Below are 25,463 nucleotides of genomic sequence, written 5' to 3' on the forward strand. Positions count from 1 at the left end.
ACCGTGGACAGCTACAGTTTTTTTTAATTCTTCATATTCTGTATGGCGAGTTAACATCAGTGATAGAAATTAATCTTTTCATATAAGTTTAAATTGAGTTTTAACCTTTTATGGGCAATTTTACCTTTAATAAAGCCATTTGTTTATAAAAGCATGCATCTTTTGAGTCAAATTGTTACATTTAATCAGTCAGTTAGAATAAGACATTTAGCCTGTTACCAAACAAATGAAACCAGTATCAACAAAATTAATCTTTGCAGAAGTTGCATTTAGATGCATTTACACACGGTTTAGGACATGGAGTGCTTTAACCTGCAGTTACAAATGCAGAATGTTTTGATATTTTAAAACAAAACTTTGAATACTGATATTTGAATTATTTTAAAATGAACATACTTTGAATGTGGAATTAAAATCGCCAGTAGGTGGCAGCAAGTCACTGTTAACAAGGGAGTCTGAACAGAATCATTTAAACTGTTGATTCATTCAGGAACTAAACACCGTCATGTTGCTCAGACACACAAAACAGTGCTGTAGCTGTTTGGAACGGCACTCTTCGTGTGATTGTAACTATATGAAATCTATATGTATACACTCATACATATACACATTTTCTGCCCTCATATCTTGAATTTTGGGATCATTCTTAATGCATTTTAATATACTGCTGAATGCAGTCGAAGCTGCCCTGGGGATTGTCCTTCCCACATTGGACAGGTAGAACGTGGCGTTCGCAGCTCATTTGGATTCTCTGACTGCGGTATTGAGATTTTCTGTTGACACAGAGCAGAAGAACAGCCAATATAAGCATCAAGACAGACAAGAGAGGATCGCCTGTTAAAAGCAGCTGCTTGGTACAAAATGGTTTACACAGATTTACCTCTATTTTTAGTATAAAGATATAAATAAAAACACAAAATATTTTTAATCTAAATATGAATAAACACTAAATATACATAATTTAAAATAAATTAAATTTAAAATTCAAAATATGCATAAAAATATACATTAAAATCTAAAATATATAAATGTAAAAAGGAAAAAATCTAAATATGAATAAAATATATAGATCAAAATAAATATCTAAATGAACAAATTAATGAATACAAATACAAAACAAAATGAATAAACTAAAATATACAATTAAAACATTTAAAATAAATTAAATTTAAAATTCAAAATATGCATAAAAATATACATTAAAATCTAAAATATATAAATGTAAAAAGGAAAAAATCTAAATATGAATAAACACTAAATATACATAATTTAAAATAAATGTTAATATATAGATCTTTGACTATATAAATAAAAATCAAATATAAATTAAATCAAAATGTAGATTACAAAAATCTTAAATAAATTAATAAATAAAATTGTTAAATAAAAACTAATAAAATCTAACTTCTAAAACATACATGTAAAATAAAATATTTAAAAATCTAAATATGAATGAATAAAATATATAGGTCAAAATAAAATCTATGAATATATAAATTATTAAATCTAAATACAAATCAAAACATCAACATACATGCATATAGGGTGTGCGATATTGGGGAAAAAAAAAAAAAAAAAAAAAAAAAGATAATTTTTTGCGATAACGATAATTAGGCGATATTTTGCCGAGTGTGTTATTGTGCTGATATATGACTACCGTGGACAGCTACAGTTTTTTAATTCTTCATATTCTGTATGGCGAGTTAACATCAGTGATAGAAATTAATCTTTTCATATAAGTTTAAATTGAGTTTTAACCTTTTATGGGCAATTTTACCTTTAATAAAGCCATTTGTTTATAAAAGCATGCATCTTTTGAGTCAAATTGTTACATTTAATCAGTCAGTTAGAATAAGACATTTAGCCTGTTACCAAACAAATGAAACCAGTATCAACAAAATTAATCTTTGCAGAAGTTGCATTTAGATGCATTTACACACGGTTTAGGACATGGAGTGCTTTAACCTGCAGTTACAAATGCAGAATGTTTTGATATTTTAAAACAAAACTTTGAATACTGATATTTGAATTATTTTAAAATGAACATACTTTGAATGTGGAATTAAAATCGCCAGTAGGTGGCAGCAAGTCACTGTTAACAAGGGAGTCTGAACAGAATCATTTAAACTGTTGATTCATTCAGGAACTAAACACCGTCATGTTGCTCAGACACACAAAACAGTGCTGTAGCTGTTTGGAACGGCACTCTTCGTGTGATTGTAACTATATGAAATCTATATGTATACACTCATACATATACACATTTTCTGCCCTCATATCTTGAATTTTGGGATCATTCTTAATGCATTTTAATAGACAATCATGCAGTGAAAGAACACACTCTAAATGCGCACGCGCTAAAGTCTAGACTTCACATAATGAATGTGCACTCTGTATGAGAGTATCTTTAGGGGTGTTTTGTTTAGTTTTCGCAAAGTACTCAATGTCAAATTGCACATCGTTAAAACAACAATTACGATATTATTGCAGATGATATATAGTCGCACACCCCTACATGCATATACACGTACTCAAAATATGGTTACTAAAATGAATAAAAGTAATTCCAGTTAATATTAGACTACCTAAATTCACTGTAAAACAAATCTCCTGAAGGAACAGCTTTTCCAATTGGTTGGAGATCATGGTAGATGGCATGGGTCATCCACGAGTTTCACTTCAGTCAAATGAGTTTTTCTACAGTGACAAAACTGCAAATGATCATCTTTTAAACAGCTGCACTTGACCACTTAAGACAATTGCGGTTTGTGACCCTCAGGGGCCTTCTGTAATCTCCTTAATGTGCAAGCACACAGACCAACGTCTGGCCGCCACAGCCGCCGCACAGGTGTTTCAGTAGCACACCTGAGAAGGCAGCAAATAAACGCATCTCAGGCTCGGCGTCGTGAACCAAATTACAGCCATCAACTAAGCGGCAGCAGCAGCTGTCACGCACACATGCAGAGCTGAAAGCACGGTCAACCATTTACAGCACTTTCCTGAGACTCGCAACTCTGTCAGTCTTGTTAAATAAATGAAAATATTAAATATTCACTGCATCCCAAGCAGGAACACGAGAACTGTGAACTCGCACAGATGTGTGAGCTCCTGCACTGTAGACATTATGCAAGCAGCAGCGCATCTCAAACTCCTACACCGCTAAAACATACCTTTAACATAGTTTTTTCCCCTATGATGACTATGATAAACTAATTTTAAAGTGTATTAATTACATAAAATTATATTAGTATTATATACAATTACTCTATTAATTTTATGTTTTACATTTACATAATTCACATATGAAAAAGACTTGAAAAATATTTTAAATGAAATTGTTACTTGTGCAAGCATGACTGTGGCTTTTTTTAATTTAAAATTGACAGCTGTCAATTAATAAAAATTAAAAAAAGTCATGCATCTTAATGTACATTATACACAAACAAAAAAATTTGATATAATTACAACAACAGATTTAAATCTGTTGTTGTAATTATAAGAGCATCAGTTATCAATAAATTATTTAATTTATTGATCATTTACATTATACACATTTAAATTAACTTGTACTACTACTACTATTAATAATAAGAATAGGAAAAACAACAACATTTTATATTAAAATATTTAAAGCATAATATACTAACAACATTTAAGAACTACAATAATAATTTTTTTATTATTATTATTATTATATAAGAGTGTCAGCTATCAATAAACTTAATTGAATTTATTGATAACTTGCATTATACATAATTTCAGTTACTACTACATTTTATATAATTAAAATATTAAAACTATTATATCGAATTATTATTAGCATTATTACGATTACAAGAACTGGTTATCATTAAACTCAATTGAACTTATTGATTACTTGCATCATATGTTAGTTAATTATGTTAATACAAAATAATAATCATAACATTTCATGATTTAAATATAGTTATTATTATTATTATTATTATTATTATTATGTTAAAGTATCATTCATCACTGAATTTAAAATATATTGTAAAAGTATATTATTGTTATCAGCATTATTCTTATTCTAAAATGATCAGTCTCATCAATATAAAACAAATAAGACTTAATTATTCAAATAACCAACAACAACGTTATGTTGAAATTTTTTTTAAGTATTTATTTCTATTGTTAAAAATTCAATTGATCAATTACCAAATTCATTAGTTTTGTCAATTAATCATACCAATTTTGATTAAATTTCTTTATACATTTGGAATTTTATTGAAAAACACTAAATTTATATACCAAATACTTAAAAATACAGCTGATAATTTCAACCACCACAGCTGCCGGTGAGCTGGCACCAGAGGCAGAGGTGCAGACGGAGCGAGTGGCCCAGACTGAAGCGCTGGAGGATCCCCGCAGAGGCCCAGTGAACAACAGCGGGACACACTGTGCCGTCTCTCTCACATACGCACAAACGCCGCTGACGTCCGCCGAGCTCCGGCTCTGTTTACCCAAGGTTCCTCACACGTGTGTGGCCTGCAGGTGGCCGACTATAAATAACAGGCCATGTCCGAGGCTCCCTCAGCTCACGCAGTACTCTTCACACATGCGGAGACGGTGGCTCCATTAGCTCTGCCACTCACAATCATGATTTATATGAGCAGTTACGCCTTTTATTCTGTTGTGTTTTATTACACGCCTTGGCTGAAATGTTGCAGCTTTAGCCGTTAAAATGGCAATTCATAATTTCTTCATTCAGAAAACATGAGACATTCGGTTTTGAGATGTCTGCACTGAGAGAGGAAAAAACCCCACAGAAGCGAGGAAACGCTCTCGAAGGAAAAGCTTGCGTCACAGGCCAAAAGACATGACGCACTTCAAAGTGCGAAATCCAGTGTGATTAACAGTCAGTGCTAGTAACTTTTAGCGTGGAGTGGATTACAGAGGCTAAAACTACTGCCTCAATCCACCGGGGAAACAAACTGTGATTTGAGAGGAGACAAAAATCTTAACTTAATTCCCAGGCTATTCTCACCCGTACAATTAAGCTGATCAGATTGCATCTTGATTTAAATGTAACAACTAACTGATAAATGGTTAATGTTGACATTTAAAATAATTTAACGCATATTTTATTCATTACAAATATTAAATTGCAAATAATTATCGAAAATTAGTCGTGACAATGACAATTAGTGAATAAAATGACAATTAATCATTGCTACAAGTGACTTCAGGCATTTAGTACAGTATGAAAAATTGATATTCATTTGTTAAAGATTACATTTAAGTGATTATTCATTTAAAGGTTTGTTTTGAAGTTTTATGTTCACCAAGGCTGCATTTATTTGATACAAAAAGCAGCAAGAACAGTAATATTGCTAAATGTATTACAATTTTATTTACATTTAATTAAATTACAAAGATTTTTAGAAATTAACCTTATTAAATTTAGCAAAAGTTTTTTTAAATAATCTTAAGATTAAATTTACCTTACTGTTTGAAAATCTGGGATCATAAGCTTTAAAACTTAAAAAAAAAACGTTTTTAAAAGTCTCATGCTCACCAAGGCTGTATTTATTTGATAAATGCAGTAAAATCAGTAATATTGTGAAATTAAGCAAATTAAAAAAGTAACTAAAGTAAACTTCCAATAATATAAATAAAAGAATATGAAATATTACATTTTTAAAATTTTTATATATTTTAAAAATATGCAATTTATTTCTGTGATGCAAAGCTGTAGCTATTTTTAAAATTAAGTTTCTTAAAAATAAAATAAAGAACTGTAAAGTGACCATACAGTCAGTTTTCACCGTCACAAATTGCTGAACAAATTACTAGAAAAATTTGAAAAAAAAAAAAAAAGCCTAAAATTGTACGACCCTGTTTCCGAACCAGCTCATCTCTAGCAGTGAGAGTGACTTCAATGGAGCTTCCTCTGGTTAACAGTAAAAACAATGCTGCATGTGGAGAACCTCCCTGGAGAAGGGCTTTGCATTCCTCATTCAGAAAGACCAGGCTGTCTATGTAACGCTCATGGATGCACCTGCCCTTTGGACAAAGGTCAAATGTTGCAGCTGTGCAAATTTCAAGCCAGCCAATTGGTTACCAATGCGAGGCTGATGGTCCTGCAGGACAAACGCATGCAGTGTTGAGCATCTCTGCAGACTTTCTGGTTAGCTGCAGCCAAATAAGCATTTCAAGGTTTCTCCTGCTATCTGTCTGCTCACAATATGTCACAAAAGCTCTGACACAGCTATGGAGAAATACAGCTTTAATCCAGCAAGCAAATAGGCAGTCTTATCTCACACAGTGGAGTGTGAACGTGCAGTTCCTGATGAGTCAGTAAATACACCGCAAGTGTCAATCCTATACTGATCAAACTCTTCAATTCTAGACAAAGACGGTTTTGGTTGAACCACTGCATGCCTTACCCTGAAGAACTCAGAAGAGCAAGCATCTCTGACATCTGACGCTACCGTGGTATTATGATGCAGGGATCATTTAGTACCACAGCATATTATTTTATATAAGCTGATAATTATGTTAGTGTTATGGCCAATAACGGATATATGGCAATTATTTAAATTATGATTGTCTAAAATGAAAAATCACTAAATATAAATCAAAATAATTTTCCCCATTTTTTTAATTATTTATTTAAATTGTTTATAATAAGACTTAATTATACATAATTCATAAAATATTAAATGAAATGCATCTATAAAGTTAAGAAATAATAAATGCTGACGAGTCAATTATTTTCATATGGTCATTAAAATTCTGTATTATTTTGTCTAAATATATTAACCACTAATTAGACTAAATACTACTAATTATTATTATTATTATTGTTCAATAACATGTTTTTGTGATCTCGTGTGCCACTACTTTTGCGGCATTTTTTTTTTTTAACGGTGCCTATTTTTAACAACTAGGCAAATTGGTAGGGATGCACCAAAGTTATGGGCAATATCGATATCAATAGAGTTTGATATAATCAATAACTGATATGGCAAATATTACATTCCTATATTATTTTCTAAAATTCAATTACAAAAATACATTTTACAAAAACAAACATTTTCAAATTATTATTAGTAGTAGTAGTAGTAGTAGTAGTAGTAGTAGTAGTAGTAGTAGTAGTAGTAGTATAATATCGGCTGATAACCGATACACTACCAATATTATGTGTATATTATGCTAAATAAATTAAGTTACAAAACTAAATACATTATCACTATAATATCAGCTGATAAACGATGCATTACCGATATATTATGCATATATGCTAAATAAAAAATTTCAAAACTAAATACATTAATTATCATCATTAGTAGTAGTAGTAGTAGTAGTAGTAGTATAATAATAATAATAATAATAATAATAAGCTGATAACCGATACATTACCAATATATTAGGAGTCAGTAATTTTTCTGTATGTATGGTGTTTTCTGTAATTGTTATTTTTAGTGTTTTATTTAAATTAGGCAAAATAGTATAGAAATAAAATGGTTTACAAAAAAATAGTCATTTATCATTTTCAGCCAAAACATGAAAGTAACTGCTTCATTAGTATTTGCTAGAATTTCGTAAAGGAGCAGTCTGTAATAGTGTTGTCAAAAGACCCGGTACTTCGGTACCAAGTCGGTAAAAAAAAAAAAAAAAAAAAAAAAAATGAAAACGTCATGGTAACATGGTAACAGGTACCAGTAGTACCGAGTACCCGGTCAACCCGGTTCTTGATGCGTACGGCCCTATGATTTCCGCGATGCGGAAAACGCGGATGGAATCTCGGAATCAAATTATAAAAACAGAATTTATAGTTTAGCATGGAATGTCACGGAATTTGTCAAAGTTTGGATGAATTAATCAAAAGTAACGTTAGGTCATTACACTTAAATCAAATCGCGACATCGACTTTTGCGGCTTAATATTTACAGATACTAGTCGATTCAGATATGAATCCCCCATGTTCTGCGAGTCTCTGTGTGAATGAATGAATGGCAGAGACGCACGTTTTTTTTGTTTATTACTACACACACTGAAGCGCGCATGACGCTCGCGGTGATTTCATCATCTGCTGTCTTGACCTATGTCATCTATGTCAGGACATAAATACATAAACACATCTACAGAACTGCTCTGAGAGTCACTTCACGAGCATTTTACCGTTTCATTTGAGTAAAACCAGCTTCATATCATATAGCTACACAGAAATTTAAAGGTATTCACGGCAACCCGTCAAAATAAAAGTTTATCTTAAAGACATTGTGCCAGAAATATATTACTATTATTTAGTAGAATGTATGTGATACTATTACTACTGTTGAAAAAAAATATATATATATATTTTTAAAGAAATAATCACACAATATTTCTTCCATATTTTAAATTTTAATAGTAAATCCCCTTTATTTACCAAAAAAAATAAAATGTTTAAGTTTCATTAAAAGACAAATTAAATTTGGGTGAAACTTCACCGTTTTTCATACTTTTATTGCTTGCGGAAAAACTTGAAACACAATTTAAATAAGTATAAAGAATGGCATTGATTTTTGTACATTTTATTTTTGTTTGACTATTATTAAAAATAGTGTGTTTTTTAATTAGCATGTGGTACCGAAATTGGTACAGAGAACCGTGGATTTTCACTGGTATCGGTACCGAATACTGAAATTTTGGTACCGTGACAACACTAGTCTGTAAATTCTGCCTAACTTCTCTGTTCCACTAAAGAAAGAAACGTCGTTTTAAAAGACATGAGGCGAGTAAATGACAGATTTGTCATTTTACTGGCTGAAAGTTTTGGATACACCATAAATGTCACCTCTCTAAATCAGATAACATGGTGGTTTTGTTTTGTTTGGATTCTTGTAACAATTGCAGTCGTGTTTCTGCATGTTTACATAAAGATGTGTGCGCAGGAGAAGTTTAAATGGCTCCGAGGCAGACAAACCACATTCTTCAACATGAGATGCAGATAACAGCAACATGAACATTTATTGGGCTGTTCACTGTCAGGTCTGGGGTGAGCTCGAGCGCATGAAAAACCAAAACTAGATGTACAAAAAAAGCATGTGGGTTCTGATCTCAAGAGAGGAGGAAATGTCTAATGCCAGCGTGGGGCATGTGTTCACAGCTACAGACTACGATCTTAAGACACTTCCTCTCTTATGTGTCCAAGAAAGAGAAAGTGGAGATAAAAACACACTGCAGATCCATACTAATGGCAGTCTGTGACTCTATGCTGATTTTGCAACAATGAGCAGAGGATATTGTGGTTATTGCAATGGATGACTGTATAGCAGGAAGTCATCATAAGTCTCAGTGCTTTCGCATTAGCTACACAACCAGGATTCTTCACAAGAACCGGGGAGAGTCCCAGGTTCACGAAGGGTCAGTGGCTCCATGATGGAACATGACAATCAATGTTTCAAGTGGTTGACAGCTACAAAAAAAAAAAAAAAAAAAAAAAACACGTTTAAAATAAAATTGCATACTCACCCCTTGGTTTCCTGTGAATCCTATTAGTGGTTTAGCAGTCAGGCCCTGCAACAACAAAAATTAATCATTAATCAGAAATGAAAATCTAAACTAAACAGCATTCACATCCAAATTTACTTGTGTACATATACAGTCTTATTTATATTTTTATCATGAATATGAATAAGTAACGTAATTTATGTAATTCAAATTCTGGTATACATCAATTAATTCATAAGTAACGCAAAAATAATTATAATACGTCATTAAAATATTATGGTTTATCGCAAATCGTTCATGTAAAATACTTTTTCCATATAATGTAATCAAAATTACTACATACTAGTAAAATGTAGGCTAAATGAACTTTTAATTAAATTAAAAATCACTTTATCAATTAATAAGTAATGTAAAAATACTACTTTTTTTATAATGTTATTAAAATACTGTATACTAATTCATTAATGTAAACTTACATAATGTAAAATGACAGGATCTATTACATTAATTTAAAATTACTGTTTCTCTCAACTCAATTCTTATGTAATATTTGATATAATAGGAGTAAAAATTGCACTATCAAATTAAATTTTTGTAATTGCATTTAATACTTTTTTATAAAATGTATATTTAAAAGCTCGCACATATATTACTCTGACTTTAGAAGTACAGTAAACAAAAACAAAAAAATTATAGACATCAAGCACTATTTTGAAGGAAAAATGATGAAACGAGGAATCATAACCGGATTTATGTTTTATGCATTTCAAGTTAACAAGCATTGGCATTTCCATTAGTCAAAGCAGTTTAAATTTACAAGACGCTCTCAGATACTTCAAGAAGGGATCAAGCACCAATAAAAACACATGAAGGCTGTTTGATCAACACTAGAAAAGCAGCAGAAACCTCTACCAAGTGTGGCATAATACAACCCCGAAACCACGTCTGGTATTTCAGATGTCAAACACAGGACGTACAAGCGCAATAAGAGGACGCTTTACAAGTAATTCCCCGCTTGAGCCATGTGGTCTGTTTCCCAATATAAAGAGCTTTAGATCAGGCAAGAGCAGCTACAGCAGGCACTCAAAAGACTGGAGAATGTGCCAAGAAAACGAAAAAAAACTAAACAAAAACACCACAAGTCATCAAATCAGACCCACGGCACTCAGTAAAGTCTAGTCTATGACATTTATATGCAGCGTTCTGGAGTAATAACTTACACGAGTGAACTACGTCAACTATATGCCCTTGAGTAGCGCAGACTACTTGAATATAAAAGGTTCAAATCTAGCCATCATTGTCTAAAGCAATCACGCCACCTACGACCCACTTCAGACTAAATAATGCTTCTTTTATAGACAAGTATTCATCCACATCAAAGCAATTTCAGTAAACAAGCTAGGTGCATCTCGGGCTGACGGATCAATCCGAGAGCGAGCCACTTATTACATTAATGTCAGGCCGGAAAAGGCTGATTGCTCTGCTCCATTCAATCAGCCAATCAGACGGCTGAATCTCAAGCAAGGTGCTTTGGCACTAATTAGCGAGTTAGATGAGCTGGAAACCGCCTGGCTGAACTTCAGAAAGAAAAAAATAATAAAAACCTGAGAATATCTGGTCTGGTTAGTCGCAACAGTCACTGAGGACTCGTTTCTTGGAAGGAAGTGTGTCGCAAACCACTGAGTGTAAACAAAACGTGTCGCGCTTCCTTTCTCAGATAATGATGCTGCAGGAAAAAAAAAAAAAAAAAAGGAAACTGTAAAGAAAAGCGGAAGATTGTACCAGCGGGGAGGACTGGAGGTGTTTTAGAGCGACAAAGATTTTTTAGATGTCAGGCGATCAGATCCCACCTGTTTTTCACGTTTAGTTGGGTTTGCGAAGACTAGCATCGCTACTATGCATTAGAGGTCGACCGATAGTGGATTTTACCGATAGCTAGGTTGGACCACACTGGCCGATACCGATTAATCAACCGATAGTTTTCAAAATGGATACTGGAAGAGAGCTAGTGCTTTATTTATATATATAAAAAAAAAAAAAGCAGCAACAGTACTGAACCATACTTTGTAAATGAATACAAATATTATTTACTATATTGATCATTAAAGTTATTTCATAGTTTGCTAATGTTAAAAGAAGAAAATTTAAAAATGTAGCCTATTTGTAGCTAATAGTGAATGTTGAAATGAACACTAACTAGGAACCATACTTCTACAGTTTTCATTAATGCTAGGAATGGACTCTTATTGTTAAGTATTACCATTTAAATTTCAACAGTCATGCTTAAAGATGGCCATCTTTAAATACCTACACAAGGCCATAGCATTAAAATTACATGCATATGGATATTGTAGGTGTACTCACACACTTTATTTTTTAACACTTGATAATTATCTAATCAAGAAAAAAATAAAAATAAATAATAATAATAATAATAATAATAATAAGTCACACTAAAGCGCAGCGCTGCGTCTAGGAGACCTCAGAGGCATCAGACACACACACACCAGACGCTTTGCGTTAAAATCAAGTGGCGGTCTAAAACAATTTATTTAATAACCAAACGGACATAAGTTTGCTTCAAGAATGAACAATGTGGCATAAATGAGTTTGAAGTTTGGTGTTAAAAAAAAAAAAAAAAAAAAAACAACAACAAGAGGAAAGAGAAAGCGCGATCTGCATTACAGCTCTCTACATGAAGCATACAGACTTTATTAGAGCCACAGAAAGAAACGTTTTGCTGAAAAATGCACAATACATAATTTATAGCCTACGGTGAAGTCATTATGTACATTCACAACAATTTGGGACAAATATAATGTAATTTAATAGAAAACTATGTGAATGGCGCTCTGTTCCGCCGCAGGCTTTTCTGTCGGCTGCATTTAAATGCGTGTCTGGAGTTTCCCGCTCTGTGCAGCGCGCAGTGTCACGTGTCAAAATAAACAACACATGCTGTCAGTGATTTCCGCCTCTAGAGGCCGCTCTTGTACTGTATAATTCCAGTCCTGTATAATTTCTTGTACTGGACCCTTCTCAACCACTCCAGCAACGGTTGCAAACCGGAAAACTATCGGCATGGATTTTTGCCGATAACCGATATTTGTGGCAATCAACTATCGGTGCCGATGAATCGGTCGACCTCTGCTATGCATAATTAAGGTTTAGGATTTGTTCAAGAGGTTGTTAAAGTCTGCATGAAATCAAAATTTACACCATTTCCTTTGTTAGCACACACTGCTAGTTAGGGTTGGGTACCGAAACCCGGTACCAATATGGCACCGGTACCAATGTAACCGGTATGTACTAGAAGCGAATCAGAACGCAGATTTCAGTGCCATGCCTGAGCGATCGATTGAAATATTTGTCCTTTGTTTCTCCAAAACAAACGTAAGAAGCATCATCACCGGAACCTCATGTGAAAAATAATTTCCCGACTGAGAAAATGCACGTGAACTCAAGACCAAAGCTCTAATAATACAAGTCCAACAAATCTTTGTAGTAACGCGAGCGTGTTTCTTTCACATTCCGCCTTAAAAGCACAACTCTGGAAATGAGAGCATCCGAGGAGCACGTGAATGCCGAAATCACACTTGCTCTGACGGCAGCAGGTAGCCCTCCATTAACTAACTAAGCTAAACATTCTTAAATTAAAATGCCTAAAGCTAAAATTCTCCAACAAAAGAGAGCATTACCTTTTTAGTCCACAACACCAGTTAAATGCTTCCTTTTGTGATCTGATGTAGCTTCTTGTCACAGAATGAGGAAGAAAATGATCCATAGGCTACTAATACATCGATTGGCAATGGATTATAAATATACTTAATTATGGAAATACCAGCGATGGCTTGAATAACACCGATAAACCATACATTGTTGTAGTCGAGTGTTTATTGTATTTGTTTCATAATTCAAAACGTTTATATCTTGTTTACTCAGTTACAGCCATAGCAATGCATTTGTCCATATTGGGGATTTCCTGGAGCTTCATGAGTTCTGCTGCTACTTTTTTGTGTGAGGGTGCCCTCTGGCATCCAGTATGAATGAAAAAGACATCATGTGTTTAGTGCTAATGGCCAATCCAATTATTAATTGGTCATTTTTCTTAATTTTTATTATTTTTAAGTATTGGTTCAGGCACCGGTACCGTTTTAAAAGTATCGATTTGGCACCGGTATCGAAAAAAAACCCAAACGATACCCAACCCTACTGCTAGTGGTGAACAATTAACCCATGCAAGTATGGGTGGGCGATATATCCAAAATCTAATCACGATGTGATTAATTTTATTTCACGGTAAGCAAATATCATGATACAGCCTATAAATTTTGCTTTAAATAAGGTCTTTATGATATCAAAATTTTTGATATCATATAAATTGATTAACATGAATGACAGGACAGCAGGAACATTAGACTACTGTCACTTTAAGAGCTGCCCAGATCCAATGTAACCCGCTGATTGCGTTTCAGCAGCTTAAAATCACTTGTTTTTAAACCACAATGCTTAAAAATGTGCGCAAACGATACGTTTTTATGACGACATAGCACAGCAGTGCCACAAGCACGTAACCATGATCGATACAGAGAAATCTTTTATCAAAATTCGAAACATTTGTTTGCGCTCTGGAATGCCATTACTTCTCTGATGTCAGTTAGACGACTTGGGCAGGAAGTCATTAGCCACGACCCTCCAACCGCTAGTTTGCCGTGAGCGAGAGATGGAGGGGAGGAGCGCTAAAATTAAACCCCGCCCTCTATTCAATATTCTGTTTCAGCTGGAAATACATATTGAAGCAGGTAGCAACTTCCGGTTCACGCAGACTTTACGGGATTAAGTGCTGATGAATTTGCTTCGCTGGCAATAATAAACCTCAGCCTTGAGGTTGTCTGCCAAAATAAAAGGTTTAATGTTGGAAAATAAAGAAACGACGACAAATTTGTATAATTTTACATTTGTATTGTAATAGTTATTTTATTTTCCTAATTACAGTGAAAGTCTTACTACAATAATTTCATATTTCAATATTTTATAACACCTAGTGTATTATTACTTTAATAAAATTTGTGATTTTATATATCCACATGACTTGAGTAAATCACTCAGTTATAAACAGATCAGTAATGGTTTCCAAAAAGTGTTTATGATTAAATTAATTTGCTAAATTGTTCAGCCCTACAAACAAGCACAGCAAACCTGGAGCTCCTAAAACGCATTTTAAAATGGCAATAACTTCTCTTAAAAAATAAAATAAAATAAAAAAATAAAACAAAATACCAAATTGCATAGTCCTACTTAAAGCGAAATTCCTATATGTTGGCCATTGCAACCTACTTTTAATACATTTTGTCATGTCTTACTACTACATATGTTTCAGGCTTTCAAATCAGCTAAAACGATCTTAAATCAGATAACGAACATTTAATGTTTAATAACAGCATCTGTACAAGATTTCCACTTTTTTTTTTATCTCAGGGAGAGCATTCACAAGTCAACATGACTTGAGTAACAGGAGGATTTTAAAAAAAGCAGCAAAACCAGTCACGATCTCATCCCATCCAAGCTGAAATTGCAAGACTACAGTAGCATGTTATCATGGTTCATTTCAAATTGTACAGATGCAGTGATGCACTGTGTTCGGTCCATGGGGTTCTGGCTCACATCAGGAGATGAATAAATCATCCTTTTGATTCCATCTGCGACTGAGATAGGCACACATAATGGAGACATTACACTGCAGACACAGGCAGTGTACATCAAAATCCAATGCTACGGTAATTACCAGCATCTGTACATTCACAGAAGACAGGACACAGGACATATTAACTTAATCTATATTCTATACACACAAAGCCCTGTTGTATAGGTTTATAATAATATGTCAGTTTATGTTCATATGAACTGCAACAGAGGATAATTAGGTCTGGTTGTGATGGCTGAAGGATTTATTACTTCAAGGCTCAACGATAAGGATGATCCAATGGCCTGGAGCCAGTACGAGTGTATTTCAGGTCAGTTGATGGCACTGCCAAAAAATTAAATATGGCGGCAACCCTGAAAAAGGTCCATTATAAACTGATCAGTAATGATTTCAGCAAGTGTTTAAGAAGGTGTAGAACAGCCACAGTTTCACACTGTAGCTGTAAAAATGAGCTAGTATTGCACTATACAAATTTACAATTTTAATTTATTAAATTATCAGAACATTATATTAATACAATGTGAAAATTATACAAATAAATAAATTTATTTATTTTATAAATATTATATTTATAAATAATATATATAAAAAATATATATATATATATATATATATATATATATATATATATATATATATATATATATATATATATATATATATATATATATATATATATATATATATATAAAAATTGTTTAAACCTGTACTTCCTTTTTACAACAGAAATTTAAGAGATAAACATGACGATCTACATCAGATCTCAATATAAGCGCTATAAATACAGGCATCAAACTGAGCCAGTCTCTCTCTACAGCCCTAAAAAGAGTGCAACCCTCAGCCTGTTCGTTTGAATGGGCTGCTGACATGTCACTATTCACTGGGACACGAGCCCAGAACGTTCCACAGCGCTAACCTTGGGACAGAGGGTGGCTCCAGACCAACACTCACAGTCGGAACCCCAGCGGAATCACACAACGCAGATCTAGGCAGAGCGCTGGCACTAATTTTGGACAACGCTAGAAATGCACAGATATAGAAATCTTGACCTCAACCAAAAGCTTATTTTTATGTTACGGCCCTTAAGTTATATTGTACAATACAATACCAGGGAGCTGGTAGTAAGCAGGATATTTATGAATAATATTTTTTTTTATCTGAAATAAGTGCCATTTTAGATTTTTATCATCAATATAGCTATACATTTTATTTTAGATTTGGGGTGTGTTTACATGACAAGTTTTTCCTTTGCATTTTTGAAAAGTTTTGCATTCAGATGACAACTGTAACAAAAAAATACTGCAAAACAAAAAGCATGCCAGGCCAGTAGATGGCAATGTCACTTTGTAGAGCAACACTACACACCTGCGCACATACTTGTACACGATCGCATGACATCCTTTTCACAAACTCACGTTTTTGTGGTTTACACGGAGACGATAACATTATCGTTTTAAACATGCACTTTGAAATTAGTTTAAGCGATGTCAGGCCGCCAAAATACGTTGTCGTAAACGAACAGCCAAAATGCATAAAACGTTTTCTGTTTTAGTTGCTAATTGTATAAACGCCCCTTTCTTTGATCTAGATTTATAATACCGGTCAATATATTAATTAATAGGGAATTATTAATATTATTGGTAAAACAAAAATAATCAGCATTTGTTCAAGAGTCCACAAATTCAAGATGAAGTGGAATTTCAAGCAGTGCTGATCACAGGGATCCAAATGCTGTGGAAGTGGAAGGACTCCAGTCCAGAGTTCATAACGGCTAAATGAATCAAAAACTTGTTTGTAATGAGCATGAATTTCAGTCAATTTAAGATTTTAAAATGAGCAAAATATCACCTTGAATCTGCAATATACACCATAGTCGGGACTAAAATGGTTTAACAGCAATTTTAGGCTTACAACCCAGAACTGTCAAAATGAACCTCAACGCATAGTGCAACGGTCTCATGACAGTCTGACATTTCAGAGTCATATTTGGCACTAATTCTGGTTTACCAGGCCCTAGTTCCAGCACTGAAAAATGTAGAATCAGCATTCCTTAAATATCCATGACACAGTGGCTGACCTCCACGTGAATCCAGTCACAATCTGGTACATCTACTGCAGTCAGGTTGAGCAACAAGGTTTGCGATCAATGCTGTGAGGAGTCTCTCGTCAATGCAGCCTCTAACCCAAATGGACAAATAACTAGGTGACTGGTTTGCTCTGAATTCATGTTATTAAAAATGTCATGTCACATGTTTCCATAAATACAGTTAAGTCTTGAGTCACATTTTCTGGCTCTTAAAACTGTTGGGGAAGCTGCTGCGAAACTGTACCTTGCCAAGCTACTCATTTAAGTTAAGTAGTTAACAATACAAAATTTTAAAATAGACTGAAGCAAAAGATATAAAATTATACAATTTCCTGTGCAAAAAGAATTATAAAAAATTACTCTTTATTAGGGTAAGCAAACTTAAAATTGATGCTAAATACAACAAATAAAACAAAAATAAACAGTAATATTTAATGAAATTCTTGTTTCGCTATGAAAAAAGTATTAAAGACAAACCACAAAGAATGCTAGTGAGCAATGAATCACCGAATCTGTTTTACAGATGCACGATTTGAGGGATTAAAAAAACAACTGTGACATAAAATGTGATTTAACTGTATAATAATATCTTGCGCAAAAACAAAACTTCATTAGGATGCCCAAACTCAAACAGCTCACAAAACACTGAAACAGCAATTATTTAAATACATTAAATACTGCTGCATATTAAGTAAAATGACAAATTAAGTAACTAAACAGAAGGCCAATGTTTGAACCATTTAATTAAAATGAGTTATCGGAGCGAAATGATTCACTATGCGATTCAATAAAATGATTTACATTTTTCAAAGCCACATGCAGCTACATTTATGTAAAATTACTGAGACATTGCAACACTGAGAAATTAAGTTAGGTCACTATAAGTTACAGCAAAAAAAAAAAGAAAAAAAAAGAAAAGAAAAACTCATTTACATTCAACATAAATGAATGGTGACCACAACCATCAAAGAGCAGCTCAGACATTCTGCTAAACACCATCTTTGGCGTTTAACAAAAGAAATTCAGTCAAATGGGTGTCAAACAACATGAGGGTGAGTTTCACTTTGTTTGAGGTGAACTATGCCTTTTAAACTACCTGTGGACTTGTTTAAGGACCAGGCTTGGCACCGGTCAGATAAAGCTACAGCTTGAGCAACAAATCGATGGCAGTCACCTGTGGAACTGCAAAGAAGTGCAAACTAAGAGGAAGGTGAAGACGCCGATGTTTGTGCTTCCCCCTCCGGTGTCACTCAAGCCATTACATAGGTCGATAACCCCAAACACCACATGCAGGGGTGAAACACCCAGCATGTAATGTAGTTTATCCATGAAGAAAGGGTAGATAAGCGACATCCCAAGATCATTATGGCCCTTTAATGACCGTTTGCAGCCTGCTGACCGAAGCCATCTGTACACTACACGCTACTCTCCAGAGGACCGCCGTGGGCTCAGAGGAACGGAATGTAGAACTGTGATCCAAGAACAACCTCTGAATTACTTCACCTATCGACTCTTTAAAACTCTGTTCAAAGGCTCTGACTTCCTTTTGAGATCAGATTGAGTCCAACTGGATTCAGTTGTTGCCATCAACATGTCAGTTTGACAGCAAATTTCACCATTTCCACCACAGAATAAAAAAAAAAAAAAAAAAAAAGAACTCTTCATTTCACAGTTCAGACTTTTTCCCAGAATTGAATAAAATAAAAATAAACTGAGAATTGTCATACAACCTAACAGTTCTGAGAAAAAAGGCAGAATTGTGAAATAGGAACTGAGAATTGAGGAATATAAACTCAGAATTGAGAAATATAGCTAAATTCAGAATTCTAAGAAAAAAAATTAGGATTTTGGAGTTTATATCTTGCAATTCTGACTTTTTCCTTGAATTTTAAGTTTGCATCTCGCAATTCTGTTTTTTCCCCCCGCCATGGAATAAAAACAAAACAGTAATTCTGACTTTTCGTCCTCGCATTTGCAAGTTTATATCTCTCAAATCAGACTTTTCTTCTCAAACTGAATTAACATTTCGCAATTCCGAGTTTATATCTCAGAATTTTCACAAAATAGTGAGAATAGTAAAAATTCAGACAAAAAATTTTTTAGATAAAAACCTTGCAATTAACTTTAATATACTAGTGATGCAACCAAAAAATTTTGCCACCAAACATATTCCGACAAAACTGACAAAAATAAGTTAATAAAATAAATAAAACAAACTTATGGTTTAAAGGGGTCATTGGACGCAAAATTCAGAAATGTTTTCATTGCAGGTTTCATTGAGAGATTTGACAGTGTGATGCAAAGATTAAGTATTTCAAGTGTAGGCTGTTATTCACGCACAGTTTTTTTTTCTTTTGCCATTTTTTGGGTGTTTCTAGCTTTTAGACTAGTCGGATACAAAACTTCCGTTTAAACGGCAGTCAAATTAGTTGTAGCGCACATCCCTAGTGTACACATCCATCCTATAATGATAAAAATCCACCCAGTTTTTCGGAAGAGAGGGGCTGGGTCAGCAGAGCTCATTAACATTTAAAGCAACATGTACTAAAAAACGGCTTGCTGAAAACAGAGCTGATTTTGACAGGGGAAAAAATTTGTTTTTTACACTACCATTGACCAAAGTATGTTATAGACTTTTCATTAAGACCCTAAAGAATCATATCAACTTGCGGAAAATGGGCATCCGATGACCCCCTTAAATTTTTAGTTTGCAAAATCATTTTGGAAGGCTAAAATCATTGACCGAAACATCCATCTCATGCACACAATGTGATAAAGCTGCAACAGGTGAACATGTCAGCAGCATGCAACCAAAAAAAAAATGCTGGAGTAGAATTATGTAAAATTTGTTTGGCTGAAACATTGTGAAGTGGCTTGTTGGCGAAGGACTTTACTACAACTGGTTTTAATTTATCATCTGAGGAAACACTTTAAACTGCACAGTTCAATTACCCAATTATGCAAATTTAAGTGCCAAAACGTTTCACCCAAAAACTAAAGTTCTGCTTCACTCTCATCAAAAAACCACGTATGACTTCCTAGCATTTTCATTTTCGTGTGAACTATTCCTTTAAAGCTCTATAGAAACAATCTTTGCTTGCTGGGTGACAAACCTCTGCTGGATAAGACAAAACCTTCGGACTCAAAGTTACAACAAACAGAAAAAGGAACAATGTGCAATAAACCAAGATGCCACAAAGCATTTCCCTATTGACATACAAACAACAAGGCGGCCCAGTAAAATGGCTGACCCATTTATTTGCAGAGCCAAGTCATTCTGACTACAACTGTTTTTCTCTCCATCAAGCATCAAGAATGGAAGAGGTGAAACCCAGCTCTCATTCTAAAACCGTATTCAACAGATGACTAAGCGACAGACGCAATCTACTTTTTTTTCCTCAGGAAACTAAGGTGCAGACGTGATGCAGTCTGGTCATCACAGGCTGAAGCAAAAGACAAGTGCACAAAAATGGTTCCTTCCGGTTAGAATTAGCCTGAATTAAGCAGAACTTTCCAGTGCTGCAGACTTTAACGATAATGCAAATCATGCAACCTAATGAGAAGTGGGGCTGTCACGATACCATAAAAACATCTTACTTCAGCTGGTATAGTATCGTATCGCTAGCAGCATGTATATTAAAACATTATAAATGAATAGAAAATAAAATCTATATATAATGATCGATAAGAACTAAGTGTAAAGCCGCCATGCTGATGAATGGATTTGCATTCGTGATCGCAAAGACGTTTCCAGAAACTAACTATTACACCTGTTCTAGAAGTGGTCAAATGAATAAAACTGCGAGAATACGTTCTTGTAAGATATTATGATGTTGAATAAGTGATGCTTGAGCTGCTGTTTTTTTTTTAAATGACATCAGACGGTCTGAATCAGACCCTTTCTTCTGATAAACTGCAGCATGAACAACGACGTGCAAGTGCCACTTCTCATTGCAAACTGAACTGAAGCATCGGGAAACACTCAATACCATATAACGCGTATACACAGACTATACTAAACAGAGCACAGCAGAAAGACATTTGGCAATCAACTTGTAATGTTTCTGCTGGCATGCATGTTCAAATTAACGTTTTAAACAGTGTTCCTGCTGTGCGTACAACATATCTTACGGTACCGTATGGACGATACTACCGTCTAAAACAATGCAATGGCACCACGGGTATTTTTAAGCTTTAGTATCACGATACTACCGTAGTACTGCTGTATCGTGCAACCCTAATGAGAAGACGCAGGAACGTAAAAATTACAAGTTTCACTTGACACAAATAATGATATAATATATATTTTTTCATATTATAACAAATAATTGACGATATTAAAATTCTGCATCATTTTGTCCAATTAAATAAACTAAAACCAGCCAAATAAATTTTAAATGCTACAAGTGAACTTCAGCCTCATGGCATTATAATGTACAAGATGAAAAATGAATATTCATTTTGAGATTTTCTAAAAATTACATTTGACTTAAATTATTACCGTTTTTAAATATTAACTCGAAGTTGAACTTAAAGCGTTAGATAATAGCAAGTGAAAAAATAAATCAGTGCGCACAGACTTAAATTGATTGATAGACAAATACAGATCAATTAAAATAATATTTAGTATTATTAATAAAATAATTTTATAAATTCAACATTATTTTTTTAGTTGATAAGGTTGCTAAGTTTGTAAAACTGGTGAGCAGACATGATTAAAATAAAATAAATATAAAGTGTAATATTTTATATTATTACGCTGTGACAGAAAAAAAGTGGAATAAGGCACTAATTTAGTTGACAATTTTAGTAAATTGAAATGCATTTTTCATACATATACATATATATATATATATATATATATGTATATATATCTCCTATACATACACAATTCTAATAATATTATTATTAATATTTTTACTATGTCTCACATTTAGACCAACACAAATCAATTAAAATAATAATAATAAATTAAAATAAAATATAACAAACAGACATAAATAAATACCAACATCAATATATTGTGCATCCCTGTTTTTATACTTGTGGATGCTAAAAATAAACAAACATGTACAACAACCTCTCACATTTTCTTATTAAAAAAAAAAAACAACTTGAATTATTTTTAAGGCTGTAAATATTTGGAGTTTCACGTTAACTTAATTTTCAGAAATATTTACAACTGTCCATTTGGGTAAAAAGGCCATGTTGTTAATTATCAGATGGTGACTATAGGGTTGGTGAAATCCAGTGCGCAATAAACAACGTCAATGCATGTGCACGTGTTACACGACACCGGTCACGTGAGTTTAAAACACGAGACGAAGAAAAGACACCAAATGCATTTCAACTACGTTTCTGACTATTGCAACAATTAAAAATAAATTAAGTTCGTCAGAAGTGAGTCACATTTACAGAATGTTACAACTAAAAAAAATTTCTCTTCACATTTTAAATATCCAGCTAGACATTTCTCACAGGCAACCAAAATTGCCTGGAGCAATAAAAGCAAATTCAAATATGCAAATAGACCAAACTAAGACCAACTCTAAACTTACTAGTAGCATTTGTGCACCGTGTTCGAAAGCTAAAAATACTCCCAAGCAAAGCTTCAGCCTCCCTCACAGTGTCACATGTAGCCAGTCGACTTGAGTTTCACATATCACATCTAAAGAATATGCCATATTAATCACTACATAAGAGAGCAACACTAAAAGCAGACTTATATAAGCTGACATTCACAATTTCATCCAATTGTTACCACCAGCTTGGGTGTAGACCGAAAGCTGTAATTTTATTCCTATCGTCCAATTTACTGACATCACCAGAAGTGTGACTCAACTTCCACTCTAGTTTGAATACAGAGAGTCTTGGCCTTTGTTGCATCTGGGATCGAGTTGCATTTGCTTTATTATACCAAACATGAACCGTGCACCATGAGGTTCTTCCTTTGATCTGAAACAGCGCAGACAAATCAATGCATTTTATTATCAAATATCGTCCATCTGACCGGCCTGTTGCGTCTGCAGCAGCTCGCGATCCTTTAATCCAAACAGCGAGAACCCAAACCAAGTCAACTGACTCAAAACATGACATAAAATATTTACTTTTCAGCTCTGCGGACGCTCAGCTTGGATTTTTGAAAATGTGGCACCCATGTTTACGCTCAATCGCTGATAGATTCCAATGGCATTAACAACTTACAATCTCAAAGACACAGATTCACTGCTTTGCTATGTGGAAAACAATGTCCACCTAAAACTGGGGAGGGCAAATTAATAGCAGGGCTGGTTTAAAATAGAAACAATGAGTTCTGGCTTATAGGCAGAAAGAAGCATCTTTCGTATCAAATGCAAACTTCAAACATTAAGCACTAGTGTCTGTTTTACCTAATTTGACTTACATATTCAACAAACATCTTGGGTTTAGTAAAAGTCTGAACACCTCATTCTTTTATCTGCTGTTTTTTTTTTTTAAGTAGATAAGCTTGTTGGCTTGTAAGAGAAATAAATGTTTTGATTATGCTGTGACAAAAAAAGTGGAATAAGCCATTAATTTAATTGAATAATGAATTTCAATCATGTAAATTAAGCTGCATTTATTTCGGACTGATATAATTATAATACATATATTTAAAAACATTAAAGATAAGTATTATAATTATATCAGTCTGTGTGTGTGTGTATATATATATATATATATATATATATATATATATATATATATATATATATATATATAATAAACTCAATTTATTACAATTTTCTCTGAAATATTACTCCTTTTAATCTAAATTATAACATGTGTGTGCAACACATAATCAAAAGGTTCAAAGCGTTTGAATCAATAGTTCTCAATCTTTTGGATTCATTTTTAATTAGCTTTAATTGAGCTATCAAGACATCTTGTGGTCCCTTGGAAGTTAGCTGAGGGCCCCGGGCCCCTGGTTGAGAGTCAAACATAACTAGAAAAAGGTCTACTCTTTTGTGAAATTCCCATGACTCTTTAAGACTTACATCACTTCCATGACTTTCTCTGACCTGGAAATCACAATCCAAAAATTCCCAGACATCTCCAGGTTTTTCCAGGAACCCAGTTACTTTCAACCAAACTAGACTGTCTGCCAGCAGACCAACACACATATAAGAAGTTATTTTGCCTTATTACCTGCGGAGGGTTTAATTAATGGCTTCATTAGTGTATGAAGTGCTTGTTAAGGAAGGCAGCGGCAGCAGAGGGCTGGGACTGCTTCGCTACGCCGAAGTTCCTGCTCGCTTTGAGGGGAATTTCTTCAGCTGAGTGGGTGATTTGCTGTCAGGCAGGGAAATAACTGTCGCCTGCTGCTCACTGTTAGCCTGTTAGCACTGTTTCTCCAGCCTCGCGTTGCGGTCGACGCGCGTCTTACCTTGTTGCTCTGGTAGTCTTCAAACGCTCGCAGCGCGCTGTCAGTCAGCTTGACATGATAGACGGAGATGTTGCTGCCATTGCTCACTCTTCCACAGGACAGTCCGTAGCACTGCTCCTCCTTCAACGCCGCCATCTTGCTCGCATTTCCCACCACGCTCACGCGCCTCTGCCGTGAACGCAACAAGCAGCTCGAGCGAGAGAAGGATATGATTATTCATGAGGCGTGAATTACGTACAGGCGGGAGGGGGCGGGGCTTCGCGGTAATCATGAGAGAGAGAGAGAGAGATGACCAGTGATGGGAAGTCCGAGTCTTTTCAGCGAACCGGTTCTTTTGAGCAGTTCGTTTCAAAGAGCCGGTTCGGAAACGATTCAGCTGTTCTTTTACATTATCAGCGCTCAAAAAAGTCATTGCTGTTTATAACAAATAAAATTTAGTGATAAGGGTGTTTATATTGTCTCGGTTCTGCATTCATGACAAAATATGTGACCCTGGACCACAAATGAATTAATTTGACAAATGAATCTCAATTTTCTGAAAATGAGATATATCTGAAAGCTGGATAAATACGCATTCCATTGATGTATGGTTTGTTATGATAGGGCAATATTTGGCAGAGATACAACTATTTGAAGATCTGGAATCTGATGGGTGCAAAAAAATAATAAAATAAAATAAAAAATGAGAAAATCACCTCTAAAGTTGTCCAAATGGAGTTCTTAGCAATGCATATTGCTAATCAAAAATTAAGTTTTGATATATTTACGGTAGGAAATTTACAAAATATCTTCATGGGACATGATCTTTA

General features: G+C 34.0%; 1 protein-coding gene across 1 annotated transcript in view; it reads right to left on the reverse strand.

Moving 5' to 3' along the window:
- The window catches only part of ell (elongation factor RNA polymerase II), a 44,648-nt gene extending 19,792 nt beyond the window's left edge, over positions 1-24,856 (reverse strand). Inside the window, exons 1-2 of the mRNA XM_058760719.1 lie at positions 24,655-24,856; positions 9,484-9,528 (exon numbers count right to left, since the gene is read on the reverse strand). Of these exons, the coding sequence (XP_058616702.1) occupies positions 9,484-9,528; positions 24,655-24,789 (180 nt within the window). The 5' untranslated portion in view covers positions 24,790-24,856. The remainder of the gene's footprint in view (positions 1-9,483; positions 9,529-24,654) is intronic.
- Between the last annotated feature and the right edge of the window lie 607 nt (positions 24,857-25,463).

This window comes from Onychostoma macrolepis, chromosome 22, assembly GCF_012432095.1.
Source record: "Onychostoma macrolepis isolate SWU-2019 chromosome 22, ASM1243209v1, whole genome shotgun sequence".
NCBI lineage: Eukaryota > Metazoa > Chordata > Actinopteri > Cypriniformes > Cyprinidae > Onychostoma > Onychostoma macrolepis.